Source organism: Salminus brasiliensis, chromosome 3 (assembly GCF_030463535.1).
Source record: "Salminus brasiliensis chromosome 3, fSalBra1.hap2, whole genome shotgun sequence".
Taxonomy (NCBI): Eukaryota; Metazoa; Chordata; class Actinopteri; order Characiformes; family Bryconidae; genus Salminus; species Salminus brasiliensis.
In genome coordinates this window covers 37,715,746-37,742,583 of record NC_132880.1, presented here as the reverse complement: position 1 = coordinate 37,742,583, position 26,838 = coordinate 37,715,746, and the positions used below count along the sequence as shown (strand labels likewise).

The 26,838-nt window shown below is 40.7% G+C and overlaps 1 protein-coding gene across 1 annotated transcript in view; it reads right to left on the bottom strand.

Moving 5' to 3' along the window:
* The window catches only part of csmd2 (CUB and Sushi multiple domains 2), a 391,624-nt gene that overhangs the window by 74,229 nt on the left and 290,557 nt on the right, over positions 1-26,838 (bottom strand). Inside the window, exons 33-43 of the mRNA XM_072676048.1 lie at positions 26,533-26,628; positions 25,473-25,676; positions 21,663-21,787; positions 18,009-18,105; positions 16,719-16,823; positions 15,044-15,162; positions 14,674-14,743; positions 12,631-12,747; positions 12,281-12,490; positions 9,912-10,100; positions 1,158-1,335 (exon numbers count right to left, since the gene is read on the bottom strand). Of these exons, the coding sequence (XP_072532149.1) occupies positions 1,158-1,335; positions 9,912-10,100; positions 12,281-12,490; positions 12,631-12,747; positions 14,674-14,743; positions 15,044-15,162; positions 16,719-16,823; positions 18,009-18,105; positions 21,663-21,787; positions 25,473-25,676; positions 26,533-26,628 (1,510 nt within the window). The remainder of the gene's footprint in view (positions 1-1,157; positions 1,336-9,911; positions 10,101-12,280; positions 12,491-12,630; positions 12,748-14,673; positions 14,744-15,043; positions 15,163-16,718; positions 16,824-18,008; positions 18,106-21,662; positions 21,788-25,472; positions 25,677-26,532; positions 26,629-26,838) is intronic.

Below are 26,838 nucleotides of genomic sequence, written 5' to 3'. Positions count from 1 at the left end.
TTACTCTGCACGTTCCACAATCTGAACATTTGATTCCAGAGAATGAAGGGAATCAGTCACAGTGGAGAGCACATCATACTCATGAGTAAGGAATTATGCCCCTGAAGAAAAGGCTCAGCTACTCATTTGTCCACAGAAGAAAGAGAAGGCCATAAGCGTGGAAGGGGCTAAAGCAGGATAGGTTGAAAAATGTATAAATGCTAATATTGTGAATGACTCTAATTAAAATAAGAAAGTACAAGAATACATTTGTTAGGTTTTGTAGCATTGGTCCTCAACTCAGTCCTAGTGGCTCACCAGATGGTCCACATTTTTGCTCTATCCCAGCTCCCAGCACAACTGAACCTACTCTTAGCTAGCCTTAGCACTCCGCCCACAGAGTTCCATGGACCATCTGATGTACACTGTATGTTTACATGTCCATAGCTATCAGGTTCTCACTGGCAATTCACAGGTCCATTAGGACACAACTCCATGCATCTTCTTCTGAAGAGAAACAGCCTTTTTGTTTATGAAAATGAAATGCTGTTCTACCTGAGAACAATGAGATTAACAGGTCTGTTCTCATTTTATCATTGTTTTCAATATGGGCGACATCAACACTAGATGGACAAAAGTATTGAGACACCCACTCATTCATTGTTTCCTCTGAAATCAAGAGCATTGCTGTAAGCATCTGATTGCATTCAGTGAGCATTAATGAGGTCAGAATGTTGGATGATCACCACCCCACCTCATCCCCATCTCACCCCAAAAGCATGGATGGAACACAATCATCCCCAGCTCAATGCTGGGGGTGCATTATACTCCTCTAGCCCACACCTGGCATTAGCCATGGGACCAAGGATCATGTTTATTCTATAGTCTTATTCTATTGGCAATACTTTTCTAAAGGGATTACAAGCTGTGTCTTGTGTATTTGCACAAGGGGTTCTACAAACATGTGGACATACAGTGTATATGCATGCCCTAACACAGGTCTATACTTGGTCATCTTGCATGTCAGTCATATAACCTCTTCCTGTTAAAGTAGGTAGTTCTTGGTAATGAAACCTGGTAGAGCATCTGGTATAGGTGCGCTAGAAGCTGAATGTAAAATGTGACCCATCTGAACTAGCTTGGGAAACTCTGTTTTAAAGCACTGTCAGCAAGCTCACCATACAGTGATGAAGTCATGGGGCCCATGGATCTGCATCAGGGTGAAGTTGAGGCGCACCCCCAAGCCAGGGGCCACCGTGATCAGCCATGTGCAGTCCACTGAGTTGGGGTAGTCCTCTGGGTAGCCGGGAGAGAAGATAGTTCCGTTGTCTGATGTAATATTCCCTCCGCAGGGCACTGTGGGGCAAGAACAGAACGAAATAAATAAGACAGAGACCATGAATAACGATTCCACAAAACCAGATTCCAAGGGAATCAGAGAAGAAGGAGAAAAAAGAAGCTTCTCTCTGCCACTCTTTCCTTAATGTGACTCACCAAGGCCTAAGATTAAGTAAGAAAGCCTGTTAGCAAGCGAGGCCTGGGTTGGTATGTTCCAGTAAGATAAGGGCACAACCTTATCCTGGAAGGGAAAACAGAGGACGGAGGGGGGGAACCGACACAGGGGCGGAGTGACACAGATACCCGATTTACAGGCAGACCCGTTGGGTAATAGAACACGGCCGAAACTCCTCCTAGGGAGCTCCAACTCCCTCTCCATGACTCTGTTCCACACACAACTCTGCCAGGACCGGCTCTGCACTCACAGCCAACTTGCAACATTTCCGTTTATGTAAATGCTCCTTGTCCGTCAAAAATCAAAGCCCTCCCTCCCACGCCTGCTGATCCCATGCCACCGCTTGATTTGGCTTTGTAGGAGTCATGGGGAAATAATCAATGTGATTCAGCACACACATTACAGACAGGACTGGACTCACAGGCAGGGGTTAAATAGGAATTTAAAAGGCTTTGGAACTCTTGACAGTTAGTGCAGCAGGCGGCTGTGAATTAATAGACCTTATAAAACAGTTACCTTGAAAAGCTCACCAAGCCACAAGTGCGCTAGCTAACTAAGACAACTTAGAAAGGCCTGATTAGACAGTATGTTATCTGATAGACTCATTTGGAGATGAGTTAAATTAGTTTATAAATAAACCCATTTGAAGGGTTTAGTTAAATGTAATGCACTTAAATAGAGAACCCAACTCACCAACGTCCTTCCACGTGATCTTTTGTATCTATGTAATGACCTGGTTCACTGGCCAGAGGGTGACCCGTTAACTTATGCCACCTGATCTGGGTAGGCTCTGGATCTGAACTATAACCCTGGTCAGAAATAAGCTAAAGAGAACTGATTAATAGATTTAGTGTGTGAATTTAGTTAAAACTCAAACAAATGCACTATATGGACAAAAATATTAGGACACCTACATATTACATCTATAGGATCTTTTTACACTCCATTCTAAATCCATAGGTTTTATTATGGAGTTGGTCCCCATTTGCATCTCCAACGGCAGCTTTGGCAGTTATTGAGTCAGAAGAGCATTGACAACCTGTATGCACTATGCGCCTCAGCACTCGCCGACCCTGCTCCATAACTTTACATGCCCTGCCACTTTGTGACTGAGTTGCTATGGTTTCTAAATGCTCCCACTTTTCAGTAATACTCCTCACAGTTGATGGTGGAATATCTAGGAGGGAAGAAATTTCACCAGCTGACTTGTTGCAATGGTGGTATTCCGTTATAGCAGCATTCAGTCAACTCTTTAGAACCACCCATTCTTTTACTAATGTGTGTAAAGGCAGACTGCATGGCTAGGTGCTAGGTGAGTTTAATGATTAAGAAGTGTCCCAATATTTTTGTCCATATAGTGTACCTTCTTGAGACACCATGAAGACAGCTTTTTTTTGCTAGTCCATGAGGGCTATAACCTGAATGGCCATCACTACACACATCATTTGTTCTTGTTTTTCTGCAGTGTATTACATTAGCCCCCTCCAATCAGCACCTTTATTTCTTTTTGTTGGATCTTTTTATTCTTTTTTTCTTTCTTGACCTTCTACAAACCTTTTCTCACACAGTCAGATTCCAAACTCCAGCCAGTAAATAGGACACCCCCTGTCAAAGCTGAAACATGATGTCCCGTACTTTTTTCTTAAGAAATATAATTGGTTCTTATTTTCCTTTGTGTCACTGTGGCAGTGAATACATCCCTAATTGCTCAGATTAACCACACTGCAGATGAAAGTTCTGTGGACAATTCCTCTTTCAGATCATGTAGAGGTTGTTTACACCTTACCGATTGTATCTGGCCAGATTTATTTTACATTTTTCACTAAAATGCATCTCCACAGAGACTGGATTTTATGTTCCTGTGTAAAAACACACAAATATAAACAATATATACACTGTGTGTGTGTGCGCCTCTGTGTTAGCAATGGGTGCAACTGAACGTAGGTGAATCCAATCATTATAAGGGATGTCCACAAACATTTGGACAGTCAGTGTATCTCCAAAATGGCAACTTTTAACCCTTGTTTTTACCACATTCTCTCATCAGCAGTTTCTCTGGCATCCCTGCGCGAAAGCACCCTCTCCTTCGTGAGTTTTTGCCGTGAACTTTCACTTCCTTCGCATTTCTTTGTTAATCCCTAATGCTGGGTGCCCTCTCCCCTCACCTCACCTGCTAAATGAAGTATTGATCAGGACATTGATTAAAAGTACACCACGCTACCGAGCAGAAATGTGCAGTGATGCTATTGATCGGGGCAGGGATGAGGGGCGGGGGATGGAGAGGTGGGGGCGGAGGAATGAGTGCAGAGATGCAGGGCTACAGTAAGCTGACTTGTCGACTTTGGCCGCTGAGTCACTGAAGGAAGAACGAGATAGAAGTGGAAAGAGAGAGAAAGAGAGAGAGAGGGTTAGGGGGGCAAGGGGGGAGCTGTAGACAGGTGTGAAAGCGGTGGTGAACATTGATCACGCCTGTAATGCACAGGAGAGGAAATCTATGTACATGACAGCACACACACAGAAAGGTCCTCGATCTGTTATGGAGGGTATGTAGGGCAATGAGAAGAGCCTGTTCAGCAGAGAAAAAAGAAAGATTGGGAGACATGAGGTTTGTTGATGCTCCATGGCCATCAAAAATGTCTTTCACTTCTTAAGTGCTCTCTTACCTTTTTTCGAGATGGTTCTGTTCAATACTCAAAGACCAAAGCAAAATACTGGAGCTGCAGTTATGGTCTAACTGTGCCAATTGACAGCAATTACTCTGAACAAAAGTACAGTCACCTTTTCGCTGGCTGGTGAAAGCATGCTTTTATCTCCGTTTGGATGTGCTGTGCATGAAACTTCTCCTTCTTGGCGACAAGGGATCCATTACTGATAAACTGATAAATGCCCACACTTTAAAAGGTCCTCAGCAAAATCCAGCTCATCCCTTTCTATTCTCAATTTTCCAGCAATGTAAAAAAAAAACATGCCGAGTCAACTTAAAATGATGATAAAACACATGTCTTTAAATAGCTCAACTTAATTTAGTCAAAAGTTCTCCTCATACTTTTCAGTTCTGCATCTCATATTGAGTTGAGACTCAAAAACAAGCAAATTAGCTGCAGCTCACTTAATAAGCAGGCAGTTAGACCGTTGTGCCACAGCTCTAGAGTGGAGCAACAGCCTAACTGCTTGTTTGTCAACAGGACATTATAAGTTTGAATCCTGTCAACAACACAATCCTCCATGGTCAGGAGTCTGGGAATAGGAACGTCCCCTCCTATGCGACAGAGAGAGCTCGAACTTGCAGATAGGAATAATCAGTACACAGATTGAGGGGGAGGAGCCACAGACTAAACATCTTACAAAATATTTCAGATGCAGCTGATTTACTAATGTTTGTGAGGCTCAGCTTAAATTGTACATTGACCAAACTGAGTTACAGAAGTAAAATGTGTGAGTTAGAACTAAACTAAATTAAACTAAATTGACTTTCCTTATAAAAGAAAAATAAAGTACATTAAAATTTTAATGTGGCCGGACTTTACTTTTATAAACACTTGCTTATTAATGTAAACTTTGAAACTTCAATGTAAATCTAATCTAAACATGTTTCCTCTTTTGAGCAAAACTGAGTGTTCATTTTTGACCATTTGTCTCCAATGTTAGAACACATTCCTAGAATCTACTGATCCTGTATTTGGACACGTCTCTTATTAGAGTAGGAAAACAACCACATCTCTAATGTAACTGGGCACTTCCACAGATTATCAGCTGAGCCGAATTTTGCGTATCTTTTGCAATTTGTTTTTTGTGTATTTTTTGAGAAAAAGTGTTTGACTTTGGTAAATGTACAACAGCTACTGAACTGAGATAATGCAGTCTCATCTCTGTCAATGTCTTGCTGAATCAATTCTAGCAATTCTGGACAAGCAAAATAACAGAGTATCATACTGGCACATAAACACGTCAAGGCAAGTCCGGATTTATTTATATAAGAGATCTGGGTCCAGTCCCCTATAGTGAGCAAGCCAGAGGTGACAAACTTTAGAATGAGAGGAAAAACCCTTGAAAGAAACCAAGACTCAGTAGGGGAACCCAATTCTTCTTCTGGTCAACCGGATAGCAAAACAAGCAACACAAAGAAAAGCCTGAAGAAATACTTAATGATTGTACAGAAATAAAAAATGAGCAAAGAAACAGAAGTGAGCCATTATTAGACATCAGAAGTCCTCAGATATAACCACTGAAAACCAATGATTAATGTTAGAAGTCTTGTCAGAGGAGAATTAGATAGATGATTGCCATGTTAGCATGAATGTGAACAGGATGTCCCCACTGGTGCACTGCCCATGGCTAATCTTTCACCACCTGTCAAAAATCTACCTTTGCTGGACTGAGATCATGGCCTGGGTGTACACTTTACACTTTGGAAATAGGATATCAACCCACTTGTCTTTAAAGCCATCCTGTAGCTGTCTAGGGACTGGGTACAGCTGCATACACACCATCTTCATGACTTGTCTTGACAAAAATATGCCAATTTAAAAGCTGGAGACACAGGAAATTTAACACACATAGTGTTAAGTTTAACACTCACAGTGTTGATGTAATACAATATTGTCCTTGATAACTACCAGCTTGGGTAGTTATCTTGGGTTCTAGGAATTCACAGCAAATATATGTAGTCAAATTTAATAAACAGTTCAAAATTCAACAACATTTGTTTAAAGGGTTTCTAGAATGACTAATGTATATTTTTTATTGGTAAGGTTGAAAAATTAGGGTTTGGTACATGGACGTGATGTACCCTAAACCTTAGAAACTGTTGTGTCCTCCTTTAAAACAAAATCCAGCATAATCAAAAAAAGAGCTGGAAAATGGACCAATTCAAAAACCTCAAAACTGTTACATAACAGTATTGATTTACTACATTTACACCCTCAAGATTTATATACATCCAGCCCACTAGTGAAAGTCCAAATTCAAAGCTGGCGAAGCAGTAAAACACAACAGCAACTCTGAGGGAATATGGTGTTGTTGAGAGCAGTAGCGGTAGCACCTCCAGACTCATGACCATGGCTTCCGTGTCGTTTCCAGTGTCAACAGAGGGAGAGCTCAAACCCACTACCAAACGAAGTAAAAGCCAGGGGGATCCATGCTAAGCTAAAGATTAATCCTAGCCGACACTAGCTTTTCTACTCATTTACATTTATAGCATTTAGCTGACGCTCTTATCCAGAGCGACTTACAAGGTAACTCATATTACAGAGGAGGGCCAATGTAGTGTTAGGAGTCTTGCCCAAGGACTCTTATTGGTGTAGCGCAGCACAGTCACCCAGACTGGGAATCGAACCCCAGTCTCCCACATGGTGTGGTAGTTCACTGGCAGGTAGTGGTGTCTGTTGCGCCACACCAACCAACTCATCTTACCAACATCCACACATCTGGAAACAAACTGCACTACCTCAGCTGACACAGCTAAACACACACCAGAAGAGAAAGCATTGGCTTATTTTTCTACAGCAAAACTTAAGAAAACCAAACCCAGGAAAATGCGTGGGGGCAAGAAGCTAACAATCTCTTTCTAATAAAAGCTACCAATCTCGTTAGCTTGCTAACAGCACATCCTGCTGAGAGGACAGCAACACTATTTGACTCAGGAACAATTAGTGTTGTTGTTTTTTTCCTTCAGGTGTTAAAACGGTATCATAATATGCAGCTTCTGGGTGTTTTGCTGATGCTGTAAACCAGCCAATAGAAGCAGATCTTACTGGAAAAAACGTCAAAATCATATATTTATTATTTATGCATCAGAGAACAACTTAAAATACTCAATAAATACATTCTATTGCACCTTTAAATGATAAGTAGGTCCAAACTCCACAAACATCCAGGTAGTTTGCGATAAATCCATATCCTACAAAACCATCCCAAAATTCATTGTGACAGCAAGAAGACAACAGCTATGTAATCTTCTTAAGTGATCTGCAGTTAGTTTGGCTTCTCTCTTAAATATGTTTCCTAACGTTTCCTAACACTGCCCATCACTATACACTCATTGCAAGGGCTCTCAGAGCTGCTTCTGCCTTGTCCCAGGATACACTCACACCTTTATGTTAAGCGGGCGTGTTCTGGCAGTAGGCTGGTTAAAACGATCAGTGCGTGACACAGAATTTTATGCAAAACACAGCGCTCTCTTCCATGGCCGAGGGTATGCGTGTATTGTTTGTACGATTCTCTCCAGTTATGCTAACTAACACGACCATGCTCCAAAGCCCAGCTACCTGAATGGAGGAGAAAACACTGTCCGACACACTGAGTGCGTCCCCAAACATCCTTTCTCCCTTGCGCCCATTCACAGGCCCCCACGCTCACGCCACATGACTCACTGTTTATTTCACTCGCTGTATTGAAGCAACAGAAAAAGAGCAGAAGAATTTAGGCCAAGGATGAGGCATATGAATGAGGGCCCATTTCCCTTCTTCTACCCACCGTCATGCCTTTCAGAAAGTATTGATTGTGTCAGGCCCCGAGCGTGAGAGCAGAGCACACAAGCTCAATCAGGTGGTTTAGGTGAATATACAGTATCTGCATAGTTGTACTGAGGCACATTGTTTTGCCCAGACACAGCTAAAAAAAATAAATAATAAAAAAAAATATGCAGGAAATAAGTGCAGAGATTCAGGATGTCTTAAACTTTGCTTGGTAACAGTCGAGCCCTCCAGCAACTGATACAGAACATACTCAGCAATGTGGCATGCATTAACTAGGCTCTATTTGAGACCAAATCTAACAAATAAAAGGCACAACTAGACGTCCTAAAGGGCCCGCATTTTACATTCGCCTTTCTCACCCTCAGAAGTCCACTGAGGTAATGTGTGTATGTTCCAGAACCCAGCCCCAATCCACCTTTTCATGACCATTTCTCTTAAGAACTTATAATGAAACGGGCTGTTGTCGTGCATTTCAAAGAGGTAGAGGAGAATGACCTCTCCTCGGGCTGGCTGACCTCTTCACAAGTGGAATGAGGTACACCATGTTTGAAAAGCAATCTGGACGGAAAAATTGGAGTACACACTTACGTTTGGACTTAAACCCTCAGAGACAACATTTAGTTGTTTTTCATTACATCGCCTGATTCAATAATTCTGCTACAGACTGTCTGCAGTAACTATACTCATTATCGCTTCACCTTCAGAGGCTCAGCTAAATTGCTCTACAGCTGTCATCACTCTTTGTATTGCTGTCATGTTTTTGTATTGGCCTATATTTGCAGCTTAGTTCCTCTAAATAGTAGATAGTAGAAGTGTGTACATTTTCACACTTTATCCCTTTACAATCCGCTGATATGTATTGATATGTAGTTGTACAGGGCCACATTCCAACCCCTTCATTGCAGAGTGTAACAGCATTTGTTGTTTTATAGCTCCAACCTTGAAGATTTTTTTTTGCTAAAGTCTGACAGATTATTGAATAATTACTGATTATGATAAATAAATAAATTGGGCTATAAATTGTTATTCATGTTTGACTACTTTATGATGGCCTACTGCTATGATGACAGACATTTTTGTAACACAACCATAGTAGTATGGAAAATCTCCAATTTGCTTTCTTTGCTCCACAAAAAAAAAAAAAAAAAAAAATGCAAAAGAAATGGCAGGTGAAGATCGAGCTATACACACTGTAATCTAAAGGCTGGGCAATTCAGACTGCTCCACAGATATTATATAGGTCAGGCCTGGGTGTGACGCATTGTTGGAAAGTACAGTGTCTTTAAAATGCAGTTTGCTGATATTTTATATGGCTGTAAAATGATTTAAGTTTAAACACTACTTGTTATAAATACAATTTAATGGGTTAATATAACAAAGTTCAAGTTAAATGTACCCAAGATACTAAACACTGTAATAATTCATATTTATGCTCAAATAAGTCTCAATACTTTACTTGGAACTTTTGAGTTAATTCAAAATCTAAATTTACATAAATAACTTTACCCAATTTTACAAGTTTAATCCCTTAATAGCTAAATCAAACTTGATTGTCTAATGTCAACAGTCTCACCAAAAGCTGACTGTATAATCCTGTGGTAATGCAATAGTGAACACCTTATTACTCAGCCAGCACAGAGCCATAGCAGCATAGAAAGTGGTAACTTGCTTATGTAGCCTACAACACTGAGACCAGGCAGCCAACCAAAACACAGAATATAAATCTACACCCAATAGAAGGTAGCATGGGGGTAATGACAACACACTGGCAACTTTTTTTCAAGACACAGCTGACTCAGTGGCATGTTATCATGCGATCACAAACCAGATGCCAATGAGTTTTATGTGGGATACGGACAGGTTTATGTGCAAGAAGCTTCATTCATGTGGGTTGAAACAAAATGTGGGTTTAGTGTATTTATAACAAAATGAATGGTTTCTACCTTCACATCGAGGAAAAGGGTGATCCCAGTTGCGAGTTGTGCCGTGCTGGCAGGTAAGAATGGATTGCCCCATGAGCTGGTATCCTGGATAACACTCGAAGGAGATGGACTGTCCAACGTTGTACCCAGCGCCCACGACCACACCATGGCGAAAGGGCTCGGGGTCTGGACATTCTTGGAGCTCATAGGCTGAGGTACAAAGACAGGCAGACACAAAACCAATCTCAGAGGCCCATCAAAAACACAGCTTGTCAGAGGCTAAGATTGGACTGCTGCCTGTAATAATGTTTTTTTGTGATTGCAATCCCGATCAATATGAGGCCTGGAACCAGAGAGAGCAGATGCCTGCTTCTGATAAGCCCAAAAGGACTGAGAGAACAGGAAGTTTTATACCTTTTAGAACAAGTTCAATCCAGTTCAAAGTTTTTACACCGGGTGCCTTTGACTAAGACGTCTGAACAGCTTGGAGCAGTGGCAGAGAGCAGCTTTAAACATGAGCTCTGGGGCACAGGCAAGTATAATAAAACCACCTAAAACAACAGGATCATTTAGGACTGCCGCTACTCTTCATATTCAAATACAGAACCTTTCGAGGCACAGAGAGACAAATATAGATGCTTTCTCACAGTACGACTTTCAAGACTGCGAGGCTGCAGTTATCTCTCAATGGTGTCAAGTTGTCACAACTCATTCTTAGCAAGTGGAAATATTATCGTAGACGTTCAGCATGCTCATCAAATGTCCTCCTGTCCTGTTTTCTATCTGCTTGTCCATCCATCCCATATCTTAAATGCAAGTCTGCTAGTGGCTTATTTAACTCCTGCATCTGATTGAAACAATCACTGGGCCCACCGAAATCTCTTTGAAAGAAAGTAAGCAAAGACCCAGAGATGCAGAGAGCCCGGGGACATAAAACCGACTAGAAGAATTGATTTCTATGGATCACAGCATCTTTTGTGGGAAATAAAGCATGCAGGCGTTGCGTAAGAGTGCAGCGCTGAATATAAGGGCTGATTTATATGCTAATGTTCACATAATTATGTAAATACTGATCGTGCATTTCAATTCCACAAACGTTTATTGAATTACAATATAAATTCCAGCACCTATTATGACTGCCTTTCCGTAGATAAAGTTTCATTTCAGAGACTCACTTATATTGCAGAGGACTCACACATAAATGACAGTAATTCAGTGACTATAGAAATGGCAGAAGCAATTTTAGGCCTCCTGATCAACTCCAGATACAGGTTTCTGGATGCTTGGATGCCATGATTTTGGGACCCTAGGCAAAATACAGCATTGGGGCTCCCTGGCTATACATTGGTAACTTTACTCAGTTAAAGCCTTCTCATACGTATGTTGAGACATCGACTTTTGACTCGACTTTTAACTCCTGCTTAACACTATAACAATGCAGGCTTAGTGCTGAAATACATTAACATGTGAGTGATGTTATTCAAATACTCAGCAGAACTCAGTGGAGTATTTTCAGGTGTGCACTATTCTTGGGCATAATTCTGTTTTTGGCCTGAGTCAGGTTTGGTTACAGAGACCACTTGCATTCTGGTAGCCATCTTAGATATGTTCATTAATATTATAACTACTATAATTATTACAATGGCACATTAACAGCTATTTCTAAAATGTATATATGACACTTTTGTATTAGAAACTCCAGATCGCATTAGAACAGATGCAGGAATTTTTCATTTTGAAGAAACTAGTTGAGATCTTGTGAGCTAGTCTGAAGACCAAAGAACTCTGAATGCCCTCAGCCAGCACAGTGTGTGTTTGTTTAATTCCATCGCCAGTTTACCTGATTCAGCATCATTTAGCACATATTTACCAAACCAACAACCAGGTGTTGGATGCTAACTATAAATAATACCAGACTCCCATGGGGAAAGCATTGGGAAGGCTTTTATAAGGCCAGTGGCAAACATAAAACCATGCCTTTTGTATGAATGTTACTAAGCAAATAAACACTTACTGACCAGAACAGGAGCATTTTGTGTTAGAACAGCAAGCACCAACACATACAGTGTTTCTAATTTGTATTTTCATGGGGCCCCTGACTCATGTGGGCCCTAGGCAGCTGTCTATTTTCGCCTATTGTTAAAACTGCTCCTGTACAGAGACCCATTACTGTGGTTAGTGACTGATTGACCGGGAGCATAATTACAAAGGCATTCAATTAAATACTTAATGTAAACATGTGCTCAGAGGGTGATGATCTGCAATATTTATTATGCCTTTTGCTTTGATGAAATACTGCTAAATGTTACATACAGCTTCATGTGCTTTTTTGTTATCTAAAATCTAAAGTTAATTGCTAATTAAACCTGCTGAGCCACACAGTTTTTTACCTTGGTAATCAAATCTGAAGCCCGGCTTGTTCTGAGAGTGGTCACTATGGAAATACACTGTGGTTTCATGGGACGTGGTCAGAAGAGATGCTGGCACGTCCTGTCCGCTGAATCTGCCAATCACAGTGCTGGTGTCAAAAGGGCCATTCCTGATCTCCAGGAAGTCGTGGTTGGCCTCAGTTGAGAAATTGAGAAACTGAATGTGGGCTCCTGTTTAAATGAAAAGAAAAGGTATAACAATCGTGATTATTAGCATTTTTATGACTGTCAGTTCACTCAATCCTACATGATTCTGAATTCCATTTCTGACATGATTGCCTTCACACATTGTTCTGTATCTGTTTCCTCACCGTAGCCGACTGGGAGGTAGATCCTCCAGGTGCAGTCGCCGTTGCTAGGATAGTTTCCCGGGAAACCAGGGCTGAGGATGGTTCCTTCCATCTCTTCTCTGATCCCCCCACACTGTGCTGCATGAAGGAAGAACAATAGAGAAAAATGTGTTAGAGGCAATGCTCACAAAGCGAACAAGGGGTACAAGGTCCTTGCACGGCACAGAACCAAGTGAATGTCCCCTATTGTTTAAAAATGTCTGAAATTGAATATAATTTTTCAATTATATAAATGTATGAATGTGTATTCATGTATATAATCACAAACAATAACAAGACTACAGAAAATCTAGAAATAATCTGTAAATAGATCATTCAAATTACAATTTATTATAATTATGAAACATTTAATCAAGCTAAAGTAGCACATATTGTACAGAGGATGCATATTTTAAACAAGATAACCTTCACTGCCCTCGTGCACTGATGAGCCTTGGTCGGCCAACACCAGTTGCTGGTTTGTAGTTGCGTATTCAGAACTGGTAGCCAGGAGCACCTAGCAAGCCCAATACGTTTCATGTGGCACTTGCCAAACTCACTCAGGTCTTCTTGTCTGCTCCATTTGTCCCACATTCAACACATCAACACTACAATAACCGATTGTTTGATTACCTTGACATGTGCCACTGTTCTGAGACAATGACCATAGAAAACATGGACACGGCAACGTCAGGGTGGGTCTACCAAATGATTAGGCTTTGCCTCTGGTCTCTACTGCACAGACTCTGGTTGCACATGTGAACTAAAGGGAATGGAGCCATGGTGTTCATGTTTTCTACAGTGATTGTTCTGAGACAACCCTGATGTTTAGGCTCACCGGTATGGATCATTTAATGTTGAAAATGAACCAGCTTCATGTGTTAGCCCGGCTCACCACTACAAGCAATTGTGAAGAGGAAGCAATGCAACGCATTCTTCTCTCTCTCCCTTTCTCTCTCTCTGTAGACATCATAAAGAGAACATGGATTTCATTTATGAAGAGCACCAGTTGACCTTTCAGCGGCATCAAAAGTCGCAAATAGCTTTCTAGCTTGTGGTTTCAAAGACCCTTCTCCTTTTCCTTTTGGGAGAGATGCACACCTTCTCACGCTCTTCTCTCCTAGTCTAGAGAGCTCCTAGCCTGACCCACTGATTGATTCCAACGTCACTTTGATTAAAGCCTTGGCAGGGCTCTGTGAATACAGCCCTACAAAGCCCCAGATCCCCAACGGAGAGCAGAACGGTTCAAAATGTACTGTGTGTCTGGACAATCAGGGGCAATCAGGAAACTGCTGATGCCTGTACAAGTCATGAATCTCTCCGGTAGTTCCGCCAATCGTAGCGTGAGACGGAACTAATTAGGATAGAGTAGGTCACAGCCATTATTCATGTTTGTCAAGAGCCATGACCAGGGATTGTGGCACACATGCTAGTCTCTTCACCTGACCCTCTCTCTAAACACGGGAACACACTCATTCATGCAGGACAGTGGGACTGAATCTGCGACGGCCATGGCTCGATTAGTATTTACTGTTACACAGGGCCTTGATGTTGTTATTGTGGTGAGAGAGGGCCCATCTGAGAGCAGACGGAGAGATGATTGGCCTTGAGGGCCTCTCAATGACATGCCAGTCACTGTGGAACTGATGAACTAATGGATGAGTACCGTTTCAAGCAAACAGACTGTGGCAAAACAACCCCAAATGCACTTTAATTTTAGGAGAGGCAAGACTTGAATGCTGAAACTCTGTAGGTAGAAATTGTAAACACTGTTTGCATGAGTAGGGCTTCGTAGCCTTGGGAGTGCATGGTGCATCAATAATGCCAATGCCATTAGAGTTTAAATTGGTAAATTAAATTGCTGCTCTGCCTGTTTATAAAGACAAATAGAGGGAGTAGTTTTTTATCAAGCCAAGTTAGCCCAATGATTACACTACCTTATTCTAATAACCCCAACATTCACAATCATATAATTGCTCCTTAAGAAAGTATAGAAAGCTTTATGTGAAAAAGAAAGCTTCATACCAATGCAGAGTGGTGGAGGGTAGTTCCAGCGCCTCACTGTTCCTGGCATGCAGGTGATGTGTGACACTCCCTGCAAAAAAAAAAAGGATAAATAAGGAAATAAAATTCTTTCATTCACTGATTGATTTGTTCATTCATTCATTCAATATTTTCACAGTTCTGCCTCCTCTCTTCAGCTTCCAGAGCTTTGTAGTTCACGCCTCTTTCATGGTGCACTCTGAACTACACTTTGATCTCCTTTTTGGCCATAACCTCTTAGAAGTGAGACTCAAAGCCAAGCCCTCAAAGCATCACAGTGACACAGAAAAGCTTCAGAGACTTTTTTTCATGCATTAAGCAGTTATGTTAGCCCAACATGAAGCGGGCTCACCTGTAGAGTATATCCAGGATCACACTGGAAGGACACGACATTATTCATCTGTAAACGCTCGCCCACTTTGAACCCGTTCATAGGTATAACTGGCTCGGGACAACTTGTGAGGGACACCGCTGCAAGATGAATGGAAAAAGGCCAAATCAGTGGATTAAACATAAGTTGTACCAGAAGTAGGTGCATCTAATTAGTGATTTGTCCATTTTTCCTGGGAATTTTTAACTGAAAACACTGTCAAATAAATCAGCACTGTGCAGAAAAAAAGAAAAAAAAAACATTTGCAGCATTAAAATTTTTGACATTATTTGCCAGTTGTCATTAACAATGTAATAAATTAATGATGAATGGACCAGTAAAAATGCTCCAAAATGACTGGAAATAGAATATTTTTTACATTGACGTCCACTGAAAGTTAAGAAGGGTTTTTACTTTTCTGTTAAAAGTGCCGTGTTGGAGATATAAGGCTGTGTATGTTGTAAACACATGCCTTTTAGTTATGAACTTAGCTTCTAATTATGTACTGCTTTGTTTTGGTAAAATAATAAGTTACTATTAGTACTTTAGTACTATTCATACCTGGTACTTTTCTACTTTGACTTAACAATACATTTACTTGAGTATGACTTTAGGTTTCTCTACCCACCTGTGAGTAATTTTGCAATCAATATATCAATCAACCAATTAATCAATGAATCAACAGCCATACTGAGCAGTAGAAAGTCATGCTGTTGTTTGTTTTGCTGAAAGATACTCATAGGGAAATGATAAACTGATAGACTTTGTGTTCTCCCCTCCTGCTCTGTCTAATGCTCAACTCAGTAGCAGTTACAGCATGTCCCAAAGAGAGGGTGGTCTCTCGGTTGGGGGTTGTTAACATGTAAGCACTTTGGATTGGCTGGTAAGACTAGCACTTTTAAGATCTGGTCAAGATAAAAGGTCAGTATCTTCAACTAAGAACTCAGAGATGGAATCCCACAGGGTGAGAACAAACGAGGCTCTTTAGAGAACCCAGACGCTTTCCCTTGCTCCCTCCATCTCACCTCTCTAGCCTCATTAATTTATTCATTATCCAACTGTATCAATGTAAATCAGGTTATTGTGTACAATCATTAAATTAATCTGTGGGACCTTAATCCAACCACAAGTTTAGCTTACTGGTTTTATTCTAACCTAGGGTCATTTTTTTTATTCTCCAAAACATTTTCTTATTCAACATAGCGCTATTTTATCAGTCATTCTTCATACGTGTCTCTGTGTGTGTTTGTGTTTATTTTGCTCAACCTGCGCTACTAGTGGACAGGTGAAAAACATGGTTGTATTAATAGACTAAAACAATCAATCTGCATGGTCGTTTTTATGTGAGATCATGTTGAATAAAAATGTCAGTTTGCGTAATACATGAAGGCAAAACTATGCCTTCCCAAATCAACATATCAATGACTCAAATAACACAATTTTTCTCACTTTACAACTGTCAATTACCCATTACAGGTGAAAGACAGCCTACACACATTGTCTAGGCTAGAACTCTACAATCAAAAGGTAAAGTGGAAGAATGTCAACTTTTTCAGTCCTTCTGTTAATGTCATGATGTCGATATAACCACTGCCTGCATCTCTGAAATATGAAGAATAAGTGAGAGCATGAGGCTCACAGTGTTCGTCGCACTTACTCTTGTACTCCAGCCTGAAGCCAGCTGCCGACACACTTATATCAGAGAAGAAGTGCAAGTATAGCTGGTTGGAGGTGCTGTTCAAGAGTGCTGGGACAGATGTACCTGCAGACAAGTACAGCACTTTTTCCAAATTATGTACGCATTGCAGGCGAAAGAACATTCTCATCTTGTTGATACACAGCAAACATACATGTTTATATATGTATACTGTACATTCGAGGGGGATCCGCAATCTACACAGCTTGGCTAGAAGCCCAGGAGCAAACCAAGCCCAGCCCCTGCAGAGCCTGGAGGCAGGCTGCACACACACTTCATCTGAAGGTCTTAAGACTGCAGTAATTTATTAATTGCAGATTTATTATTCACCCATCTCTCTCTAGGGCACTTGTAACATTTGTGCTTGGTTCTGTTTCAGGAGAGAAGGAAAAACAACAGCCTCCACTGTGACACTAGCTCATGACAAAGGCAACCCAGAGACACAGTATAGCTGCATTTTATCTATAAACAAGGCAGCGTAACCTTTTTAAAAATGCAGCTGAATCTTTCCCAGGCAAGTTGACAGGCTGAAGCTTGGGATAAATGCGTTCTTTGCAAACGCTACTAATAGAACAAACGCCACTGTGAGAGTATGTACTGTATGTTTGTATATATATATACAAAATAAAAAACATTCTGTGATTAATTATGATTAATCACAAGTAAAATGCCATCTAGCATGTCCTTAAAAGTTTGGGCAGGAGAACAAATAAAAGTGTGCCTAATAAACTGGCTTGAGGAATCAATTTTTTTTAATAAATATCTAGTTCTAAGAACTTTAGCCTCAAACATGACGAAGCTCGGACACAGAAGCTTTAATAGAGAAAATGCTTCAACAACTTTTAAAGAGATAAATGGATGATCTGTCTCATCTGGATTAAGCTAAGAGCTAAGAGAGGAGCAGCTGTGTGTGAGAGAGAAAGCAAGAGAGCAAGAGAGAGAGATGAGGAAGGGGTGAGAGAATAAGAATTAGTTATGAGTTTTAATCCATATTTCAGTATAAATAAAGTGTAATCTACCCTCTGAGCTCAACAGTAGTGATGCTGGGTTTACATCACTATATAAAACCACTAATACTTCACTAGGCTCTGTAAGAGAGTGACCTACCGGAGGAAGTTGGGGCCAAACTTGGTAAGATGTATCAGCACTGGAGCCATGGAGTTTCCATAGGGGGCTATTTAATGCATTTAGAAAGGGGGGAAAAAACTACTGGCTGAATGAACAATGAATCATGGTGTGAGGGCAGCCCACCTGAGAAGCTGCCCAGCATGGTGTCCGTGTTGTCGCCCCCGTCGAACACCTCCAAAGAGTCCCAGTTCTGCTCAGTCACAAAGCTGATCACCTGGATCTGGGACAGACAAAAGAAAACAGTCAGGTTGTGTTAGCATAGAGAGAGGAGTGTTGAGTTTGAGTGGGAATCTGGCCTCAGTGTGGTGTAAAGTCTGTGGTGAAATGACAGGCAGAAAGCTTTCAGCTCCACGGTTAGTGCCTCACTACGACCTGACTCTTAAATTCTAAAAACAGATTCCCTCTTTCTCCAGCGAATAAGCTCTGTAGAAGCCTCTTTTTCCACAGCGTTTGTCAATGTGCAGCCCAGTAAATATTATGGCAGGTATCTATTTTTGCCTCACCCTCAAACAGGCTGAAAAATTGGACGGTCACACCAGTATGGCTGTGGCTATCGCTGGGAGATTGTCACATCTGATAGCCCTGCAGTCAAATGCCACGTTTATTTGTGCCTGCCACGCAGGCTGAATTCGAACTCTGAGGAAGGTGAAGGTGGTTCTATATGAGGGTTGTGCTTATGTTTTTTTTTACTGCAGTCTGCAGACACATAATTAAAAAAAACTGATAATAAGCATTAAGCTTTTTTTCTGTTTCACTCCTCCTCCTTTAGATACCTTTTTTTTTGTCTACGCTAAACAACGCAAGAAAGGGGACAAAAATAAACAACACATACAGTGCATTAATCAGATAAGCCCTTCATCAGACAGATCAACCTACAAATGTGCCCAATCAATAAAAACTTTCACAATTCAATGCTACATGCATGACTTTTTTTAGATTGCGAAACCTTTTATGTCACAGAATTTGCATTGTCATCGGAGTATCAATCGTCTGCTTCTTGGAGCAAGCAGTAACATTTAAATCGCCTCATCTCTCGCAATCTGCTCTCGAATCAGACGCTCCGTTCAGCATTAGATGTATGTGACCGGTTGTGATGGAAAAGAGAGATCAAGCAGTGCACAGATGACCTTCTTTACCTTCCACATATTATCCCTCATCCATCTCTGCCACTCACTCTAACCTACTCTCCATCAGTTTCTAAGAGAAAAAGAATCTCTCTTTCAATCTATCTCGCTTCTTAACCCCTCACTCCGCATCAATCTCCATCCCTCTCGCTCAGAATCAGGAATTTCTACAGGAGTTCGACCTTTTCCTTGAACAGTATTTCAGACTGCTGGAGCAGGTGCTCTAAAGGAACACTTCGTCCAATTTCACATGGACTCCCAACAAGCTGCTAATATGCATATGCACAGACTTGTCTGATCTTCTTAGAGATTAGATGATTATGTAATGGTTAAAGTGCAAGTTAAAACCTATTCAACCCCCCCCCCATGCAGCGAGATGGCGCATAAGAGGTTAATGAGCCATTAGTAAGTGTTTTATAATTAGAAGATAATGAATAATTAAAAGGTACTGAATAATTAGTAGATACTCAATTGCTAGGTAATAATTAGTTGATACTGATTTATTTGTACTTATTGTATAATTAGTAGGTACCTTACAATGCATTAAGTATTAATTAGTAGGTACTGAATAATAACAACTTAAATAATTAGCATGTGCTGACAAATTATTTGGTACACATGTATTTAGTAAATAATTATTAGGCACTGAATAATTCATATTTACTGGATAATTAGTAGATAATAATTACTAGATACCAAATATGGGTGCTTGAATAATTGGTAGTTACTAAATAATAATCAGCAGGTACTGAAAAATGGTTATGTGCCAATTAGACTGAATACATATTAAGTCCTAAATTAGGAGGTACTGAATAATTACTACTCACTGACTAATTAGTACCTATTGAATAATGGTATGTTCTAAATGGTAAGTGTTAAAATTAAAACTCTGGCTGGGGCTCAAGGGTTTAAGGCTGTATTGACAAACAGCGACGAAATATGTACCAAATTACAATGTACTGCAGAATGTACAGCAATTATCAGGACACAACTCATAAGAGGTTGCAATGGATGGTCAAATCCCCTCCACATGTTTGTAAACAGCTGTCTTCAAGATTCCTGCAGCTGCTGTCTGCATACAACCATCAGGTTGGTTGGTTGGATGCATGAGCATGAAGCATTTATTACAATTGGCTTGAGGACAAAACTGGAACAAACAGGTATGAGGTCGGACAACAGCCAACAAATTATTATTGGCAAGGTACTGCTTACAGTCAAAGAACAGACCCCAGATCAGAACCCAGAAACCACAGTAGACAAACATGCACATTTATCATCTGTTTTGGAGATCCCCCAGCTGAACTATGCATTTTCATTTATTATTATTTCTAAAATATTTTTATGGAAATACCAATTTGCAAAACATTTCTTTTTTTTCATCATGACATCAGGCTTGTTTGATCTCTGAGAGGTATGAACTGTTGCACTTCTACCCTTTTACCCCTCATTGCTCGCTAGCAGCTCTACACAGAGAGACAACAGCTTTTTGTGTGCTAGGTCATCAGATGGATAGTATTTCATAGATGTAAGATTCATGGGTAATTTTCTTGTGTTGGCTTATTGTAAGAATTTTCTGTTGTGTTGTTTTAGTTCAGCAGTAAGGCACTGTAATCTTTACACCAAAGCCAAGAGACAAGCTAGCTCACTGAAATTTGCAGTGTTTACTGTAACTCCGTAACTGACAACTGTTACATTTGGCGGGACTTTTTTCATATTAAAACCCTGCCTGTTTTTGTTTGAAAATGTAAAAACTTTAATTTACTTATTTGTTTCTTTTTTATGGACCAATCAATAAATAACATAAATACTATAATATAGTGTTTAGTCTATATCAACTATAATAAAGATTGTAACCTCCTGCCTTTTAGCATTTAAGAGTGTTTAGCATTTAAAAACACATACAGGCTTTACACTTCCACACAAAAATGCCAAACTTAGCAAACAACACATGTAAATGTTTGTGATGTTCTCTTATTAAAACTAGCAGATGCATGCAAAGTGAAGAGAGTAAGTGCCTCTTGCTCTGTGTGGGTGTTCCTCAGGAAGCAATTCTAGGTCCACACTGAAACTTCAGTACTCGCTGAAAACGTCAGTCCTTCTTCATTTCTGAAGTAGTGGCAAATGTCTACGAAACCTAAACTGCACATAGTTAACGTACCATAGCTTGTCTAAACCATCTCCCTTGGATACATGAGGCAGGATGAGTAGTATGCTTAATCCAGGCAAGGGAGTAAATGTTTTGTCGAAGGCACAGTTGATCCCACACAGCTGCCAAAAAAGCTCAGGGAACTCTTTATGACCAAGCTTTGGAGGTGCCAGGGAGGTAATATTGGACAGAGTTATGAGGCATGACGCCAGGAATTAAGGGCCATAGAGACACTGGTCGAAATCCCAGAACGGAGGGCGTTTCGATCTTGTCTATGAGATTCTAAAACTTTCATAGCCTACACTGAAGTAAAAAAAATTGACACACTTAAAAGGAAACAACTTGGAAGTACATCAGACTTGTTAATAGTCCTTCACAGGCAGAACTTAAAAGACCAAGAAATGTCAAACTACAGCCTTAAAGAGAGCCTCATTTGCTGTGTCATCCTTATAACAAAGCTGAGAGAAAGGAAAGGTAGGGTGTGTTGTGCTTTGAAAAGAAACATACCTGTATTCCCGATCCTTCTGGCACAGTGATCTTCCACACACAGCTCAGGCTATTCAGGTAGGGTTCAGGGTAACCCGGAGACAGGATGGTGCCGGTGCGCTGAGTCAGGTTTCCCCCACATGGTACTGTAGAAGAGCAGAAGAGACGGGGAGAGACATAAAAAGTCTGTAAAAGACAGCAGTCAAGCACAGCAATACACACTGGGGGACAGATTAACATTTTGCGGCATCGCACTCAGAAGTGTTGAAAAGAGACACACTGTCGCAATGCCACTTCAGTGCCCATAAGAAGATCAATACACCTTATTAAAAATGCATTTATAGGGGGTTTCTCTCTCAAAGAGCAACACACTCAGAAGAGATTACTCTGATTTACTAGGGTTATTAAATACTGACTCAATGATTCTGTGCACCATTTAACGGCTTTGAAAAGCTTGTCTTATTTGCGGCGCTGACAAGGCCGTCATTGTTGATGCTCAGAGATGAGCTTGTTTCTTTAAAGTGGAAAAAAATCAATTATTTTTCCTGCTTTTAGCAGCAGTATGTCACAATCTGGCTAATGCTCAAACTCTTCATTTTAATTATGGTAAAATAATTGCCAAAAAGGTCAAATTGAATATTTGTTTTGTAATATGTAATTATATGTAATATGTAATATGTAAGTAATTACTTTTTTTTTTCTTTCTTAAAGAGTAATAAGTATTGTACTAATATAACTGTTATATATCTGATTCTAAATCCAAATCTTGAAAAAAAGGTGAAAAATTACAATTTCAGCACAAACAGACACAAAAAAATTGTTATTGTTATATTGTTGCAAGAAAAGAAAGAAAAACATCTTCCTGGCAGAATCCAGCTTTCGTACAAAGAGGACCTGAGAAAATCAGGACTGCATATTATGCTGCACTGCTCATGTGCTAATTTCATGTCACACCATTGTTCATTTGCATTTAAGTTTTCTACCCTAAATTGTCTTAAATACTTTAAAAAAATAAAGTTGCTACAAATGATTCTTTGAGTGATGCCACTGAAGAACAAATTTATGTAAATGAGCTGTTAAATCAAGTGAAGGTTCTTTAAATATTTAAAAGGTTCTTCACACTTGCACATTTCTTTACATTTCTTTTAGAAGACCCAAAAGTGTTCTTCTGTGGCCTTCCAAATTTGTGTAGCATATTTACCCTAGCTTACAAATCATGCTGATGCACCACTGATGTGTAATAGACAAAGTAAGGCCTCTATCGTTGCTCATCTGGGCTTGGAAAGCTGCTAACTGCACTATGTAACTGTGATAAAGCAAGCGGGACATTGCTTGCTCAAACTCTCAGTGTGATGTTGGTCAGCCCAGGTGTTTGTTAGCTGTTGTATCGGAGATGGGGAGCTGCGCTTTCCTCCGAGCAGGCTGGCTATCTAGTGATGCTGTATCAGCGTCAGTTTGATGGGGAAAGAGGCAGTGGCTGGCTTTTCATGTGTCAGATCATTGCTATTAACAGGGGATGTTCACATGAACAGGGATTGGATAATTGGCCTTCCATACTGGGCAGAAAACAAGGTAAAATCAACAACTGATTATAGATGCAGTAAATACTTTTACTAGAGACAGAATCTTATGGCACTGTAATCTTATAACTTCTCATGAATGTGACTCAGCAGTAGCAGTAGAATACAGAAGATCCAAAATTGTATTTTCTGATTACAAAAATTATAAAATTATTTTAATAATTGAATCAATTCCAACATTGCTGCAGTTGAATCAGCATCGTTAGAATGACTCAACACAATGCCCTTTTCAGGCATCCATCTTTTATTATGTTCCTGGACTCTGACACCATCTTCTCTGCTGGAGCTCCCCTGGCCAAACATCTGGTGGCTGCAGTGGAGCGCACAGGTAAGCATCTGTAGCATCTGTGTGTGTGCAGGCCACTGCACAGCATACCTGCAGCAGCATCTGCACTGTCCTGCCTGCACGTACAGCACTGGAGGCCATGGCTGTTGGCCCACATCTGTGTGCCACTGCTTGTTAGGCAGGCAGGAGAAGGCAAGCGAGACAGGCCCCTCTCAGGAGGAGAACACTCCAGCCTAGTTACCATTGTTCTCCTCCAGGAGCACCACCACAGCTGCAGTGTGAAACAATCTGCCAGCTATTGTGCTGCATACCTCTCACCCTCTCAGGTAGGGGTGGCAAAGAAGCAGATCCTGAGGGAGATGCAAGTCTCATATACAGCAGGCACACAGTTCACTACCTCAGTTCTTGGAAATTTAAGATGCACTGGGGACGGCAGTTATGAAAGCCATGGAATTTTGCTTCTTTCTTTGTTGTGAGAGTTTCCAACACAATAGGGGGATTGGAACTGAAAATGGTGGTTCAAGAAAATGGGACTCACTAATAACCGTGGAAGATTTGGTCTTAAACCCAAACTGCCCCATTAAATAAACAGCACTTAAAGCTTTTATCTTTCAGATCAAAAAGCCTGATAAAAGAACTGAAAACTACATCGGATAAAAGAACATTGGACCGACAATCTCAGAGTCCAGATCTCAACATCATTGAATATATTTGGAATTACTTGGATCTTGAGAAGCAGAAAATGCTCCAGCTTCTGAGATTGAACTTTAGAGGTTTGATCTCCCTGTGGATTTCTGTTGAAACACTGAATGTGGGCCTCCTGAAGCTCTGATAATGGTAAATAGTGGGTCCATGAAATTATGACATTATCTTCTTATCTGCTTCTACCTGGTCATGGTCACAATGGGTCCAGAACCTTTACAGAATCACTGGGTGCATGGAAGGAATTCCCCCTGGACAGGATTCCAATATTACATATTTTGTTATATATTCAGTCATTGTCCTTCAGTGCTTCCTCAGATGTCTGTACGCACACTGCTAAAGTAACAACTGAGCTTGGAAACCATCTTGCAGTCATTACAAATAAGTAGCATTAACTACTTAACTATTGACTTCTTTCCCTGAAACAGCAAAAATATATTTAAAATAATCATAAACATCTATTGCGCAGGAACAGAGCAAAATTCTCATCCCTTTTCATGACCTTCAACATTCAGAGGTGTATTCATCATCCAAGTACCTCACCAATGTTTACCAATGTCTTCACCCTCGCCTGATCTAAAAATCTTTTTTACTGCTTTTCTTCATCAGGTCTGGTTCTTTTTTGTCTGTTTCTCGACAATGTATGTAATGCAATGTGTAGCCTGTGTTAGATACAGTCATCCCTGCCACTTCCCTTCTGCAATTTTGAGCATGACCACTGTTGCTGGAATAGTGTTGTGTTTCTCAGTTAGACCCACTTTGATTGTTCTCCATTTACAGAAGGTGTGCAGTGGATAGAAATCGTACATAGCACCTTTAAGGCTATATGTGATTTCTGGGTTTTCCTTGACAAAACAGTACAGTAGATATCATAATCACCTGTGTTAAATCAACACTTTGTGTTGTGTTAAATTGTCACTGTAAGTGTTTTTGTAAGTGAATTTACACTGGTAAATGTGGTGTGTATGTATCATAAGTGGGCTTGAACATTATTTGACATTGTAATTGGCTAATAAGTCATTGTTAATCTAAGGTGATCATTAAACAAACCTGGTCTTACTTGCTCCCTTCCAAGAAAGGCAGCAGTAGTGTGCATTGCATATTTAACACTGTGGACATGTGATATCTGAAATGGTCAGTGCACACATTCAAAGGACTTGACATGCTGTACATTCAGCAAGACTTCTAGGTGAGCACTGGTGCCTGTGGCAGTATGCGTGCAGTGAGAATGAAAATGTGGGAGCCCTAGCGGGATTTTCTCACCGATGCAACTGGGGATGGTGCTGTTCCATTGAGCCAGGGCATTTGGCACGGTCAGGCATTCGATGGCGCTGGGGCCCTCTAGCACGTATCCTGCGTTGCACTCAAAACGCACCACAGCTCCAACTGCAAAGTTGTTCCCAGTGCGCCTTCCATGCCTAGGCTCCGGGACCGAGCTGCACTGGGTTGCACTGGTTCTCGGGACAGCTGGAACAAGTGAGGGAGAGTCAAATTAGAATTAGGAAACTTCTCAGTCTATTTGTTCACTGTGAAAAATTTTGTATGTTAAGATTTGCAATCACTTCGACTAATGTTGAAGTAACTCCCTGTTAATATTAAATAATACTACAGATTAAATCAATTATATGTTGAACATTGTGATTCAGAAAGATCAGAAGATTATTTTGAAATTATTGATATTATGTAAATCAACAAAAGTACAGCAAAATGGCAACAATAACGCTAATCACAATCTCAGAAACTGCTCAAAGCTCATACATTTAGAAGAATGGCACTATGGTGCTGTGGTTTGTTCCAGAGTATTAGTCAGACCTAATAATGCTGAGGTAAAACCACAGCAGGGCAGAAAGTGAAGCAGGCTGGAAGCGACACCTCAGAACAACACCTCTTAAACACTGATACACCTTGCCGTACTTTTCCATTAAGGACACGATGGGAAATGTGCAGGCCCATGCCTACAGCAGGCTGACGAGATGAAACAGTACAATAATACCACCTCAGTTCCTAAAAGCCAGGCCATCTATTATAGAGACAGAGAGTTAGGACATGCTGTGAGGGAGGCCCCAGAGCAGCCACTAAGGTGCACCACATTTACTGTGTCATTTGTTAATCTGTGTGTGTGTGTGTGTGTGTGTGTTTGTGTGTTTGGAGATAGGTGAGCATGTTTAAATAATTCAGCCCGTTTTCCACTTTAGGGACTGCAGTCCTATAAACTGATGGTGATGAGCATCTCTAGCCTGTGGGTGGTAGGTATGATAAAGGCTTATGGGTGGTGGGCACGATAAAGGCGGAGAGCGCTCGGCAGCCTAGTTTCTTGCAGTACCTTGGTAGACCAGGTGGAAGCCTCGGGAGGTGGACTGTCCTTTAGAGGTGAAGCGTATAAGGATCTGGTTGGAGGTCGCCAGTGGAAGGGACTCACCTGCAGAAGAAATGAAATAATGACCATAAAAACAGTAATGATCAGGAAATATTTCACATCAGGAGCGTTTCACTTCTGTCTCAATTTAGAAGCTACCAGATGCTGTAATATGTGAAAGGAATGGTTTGGCAGAAAAGCAGATTCTCATAGCTTTACTCTAAATGCAATCATCATCTAAAGCCTCATTTATGCTCAACGTTAGTTGATTTG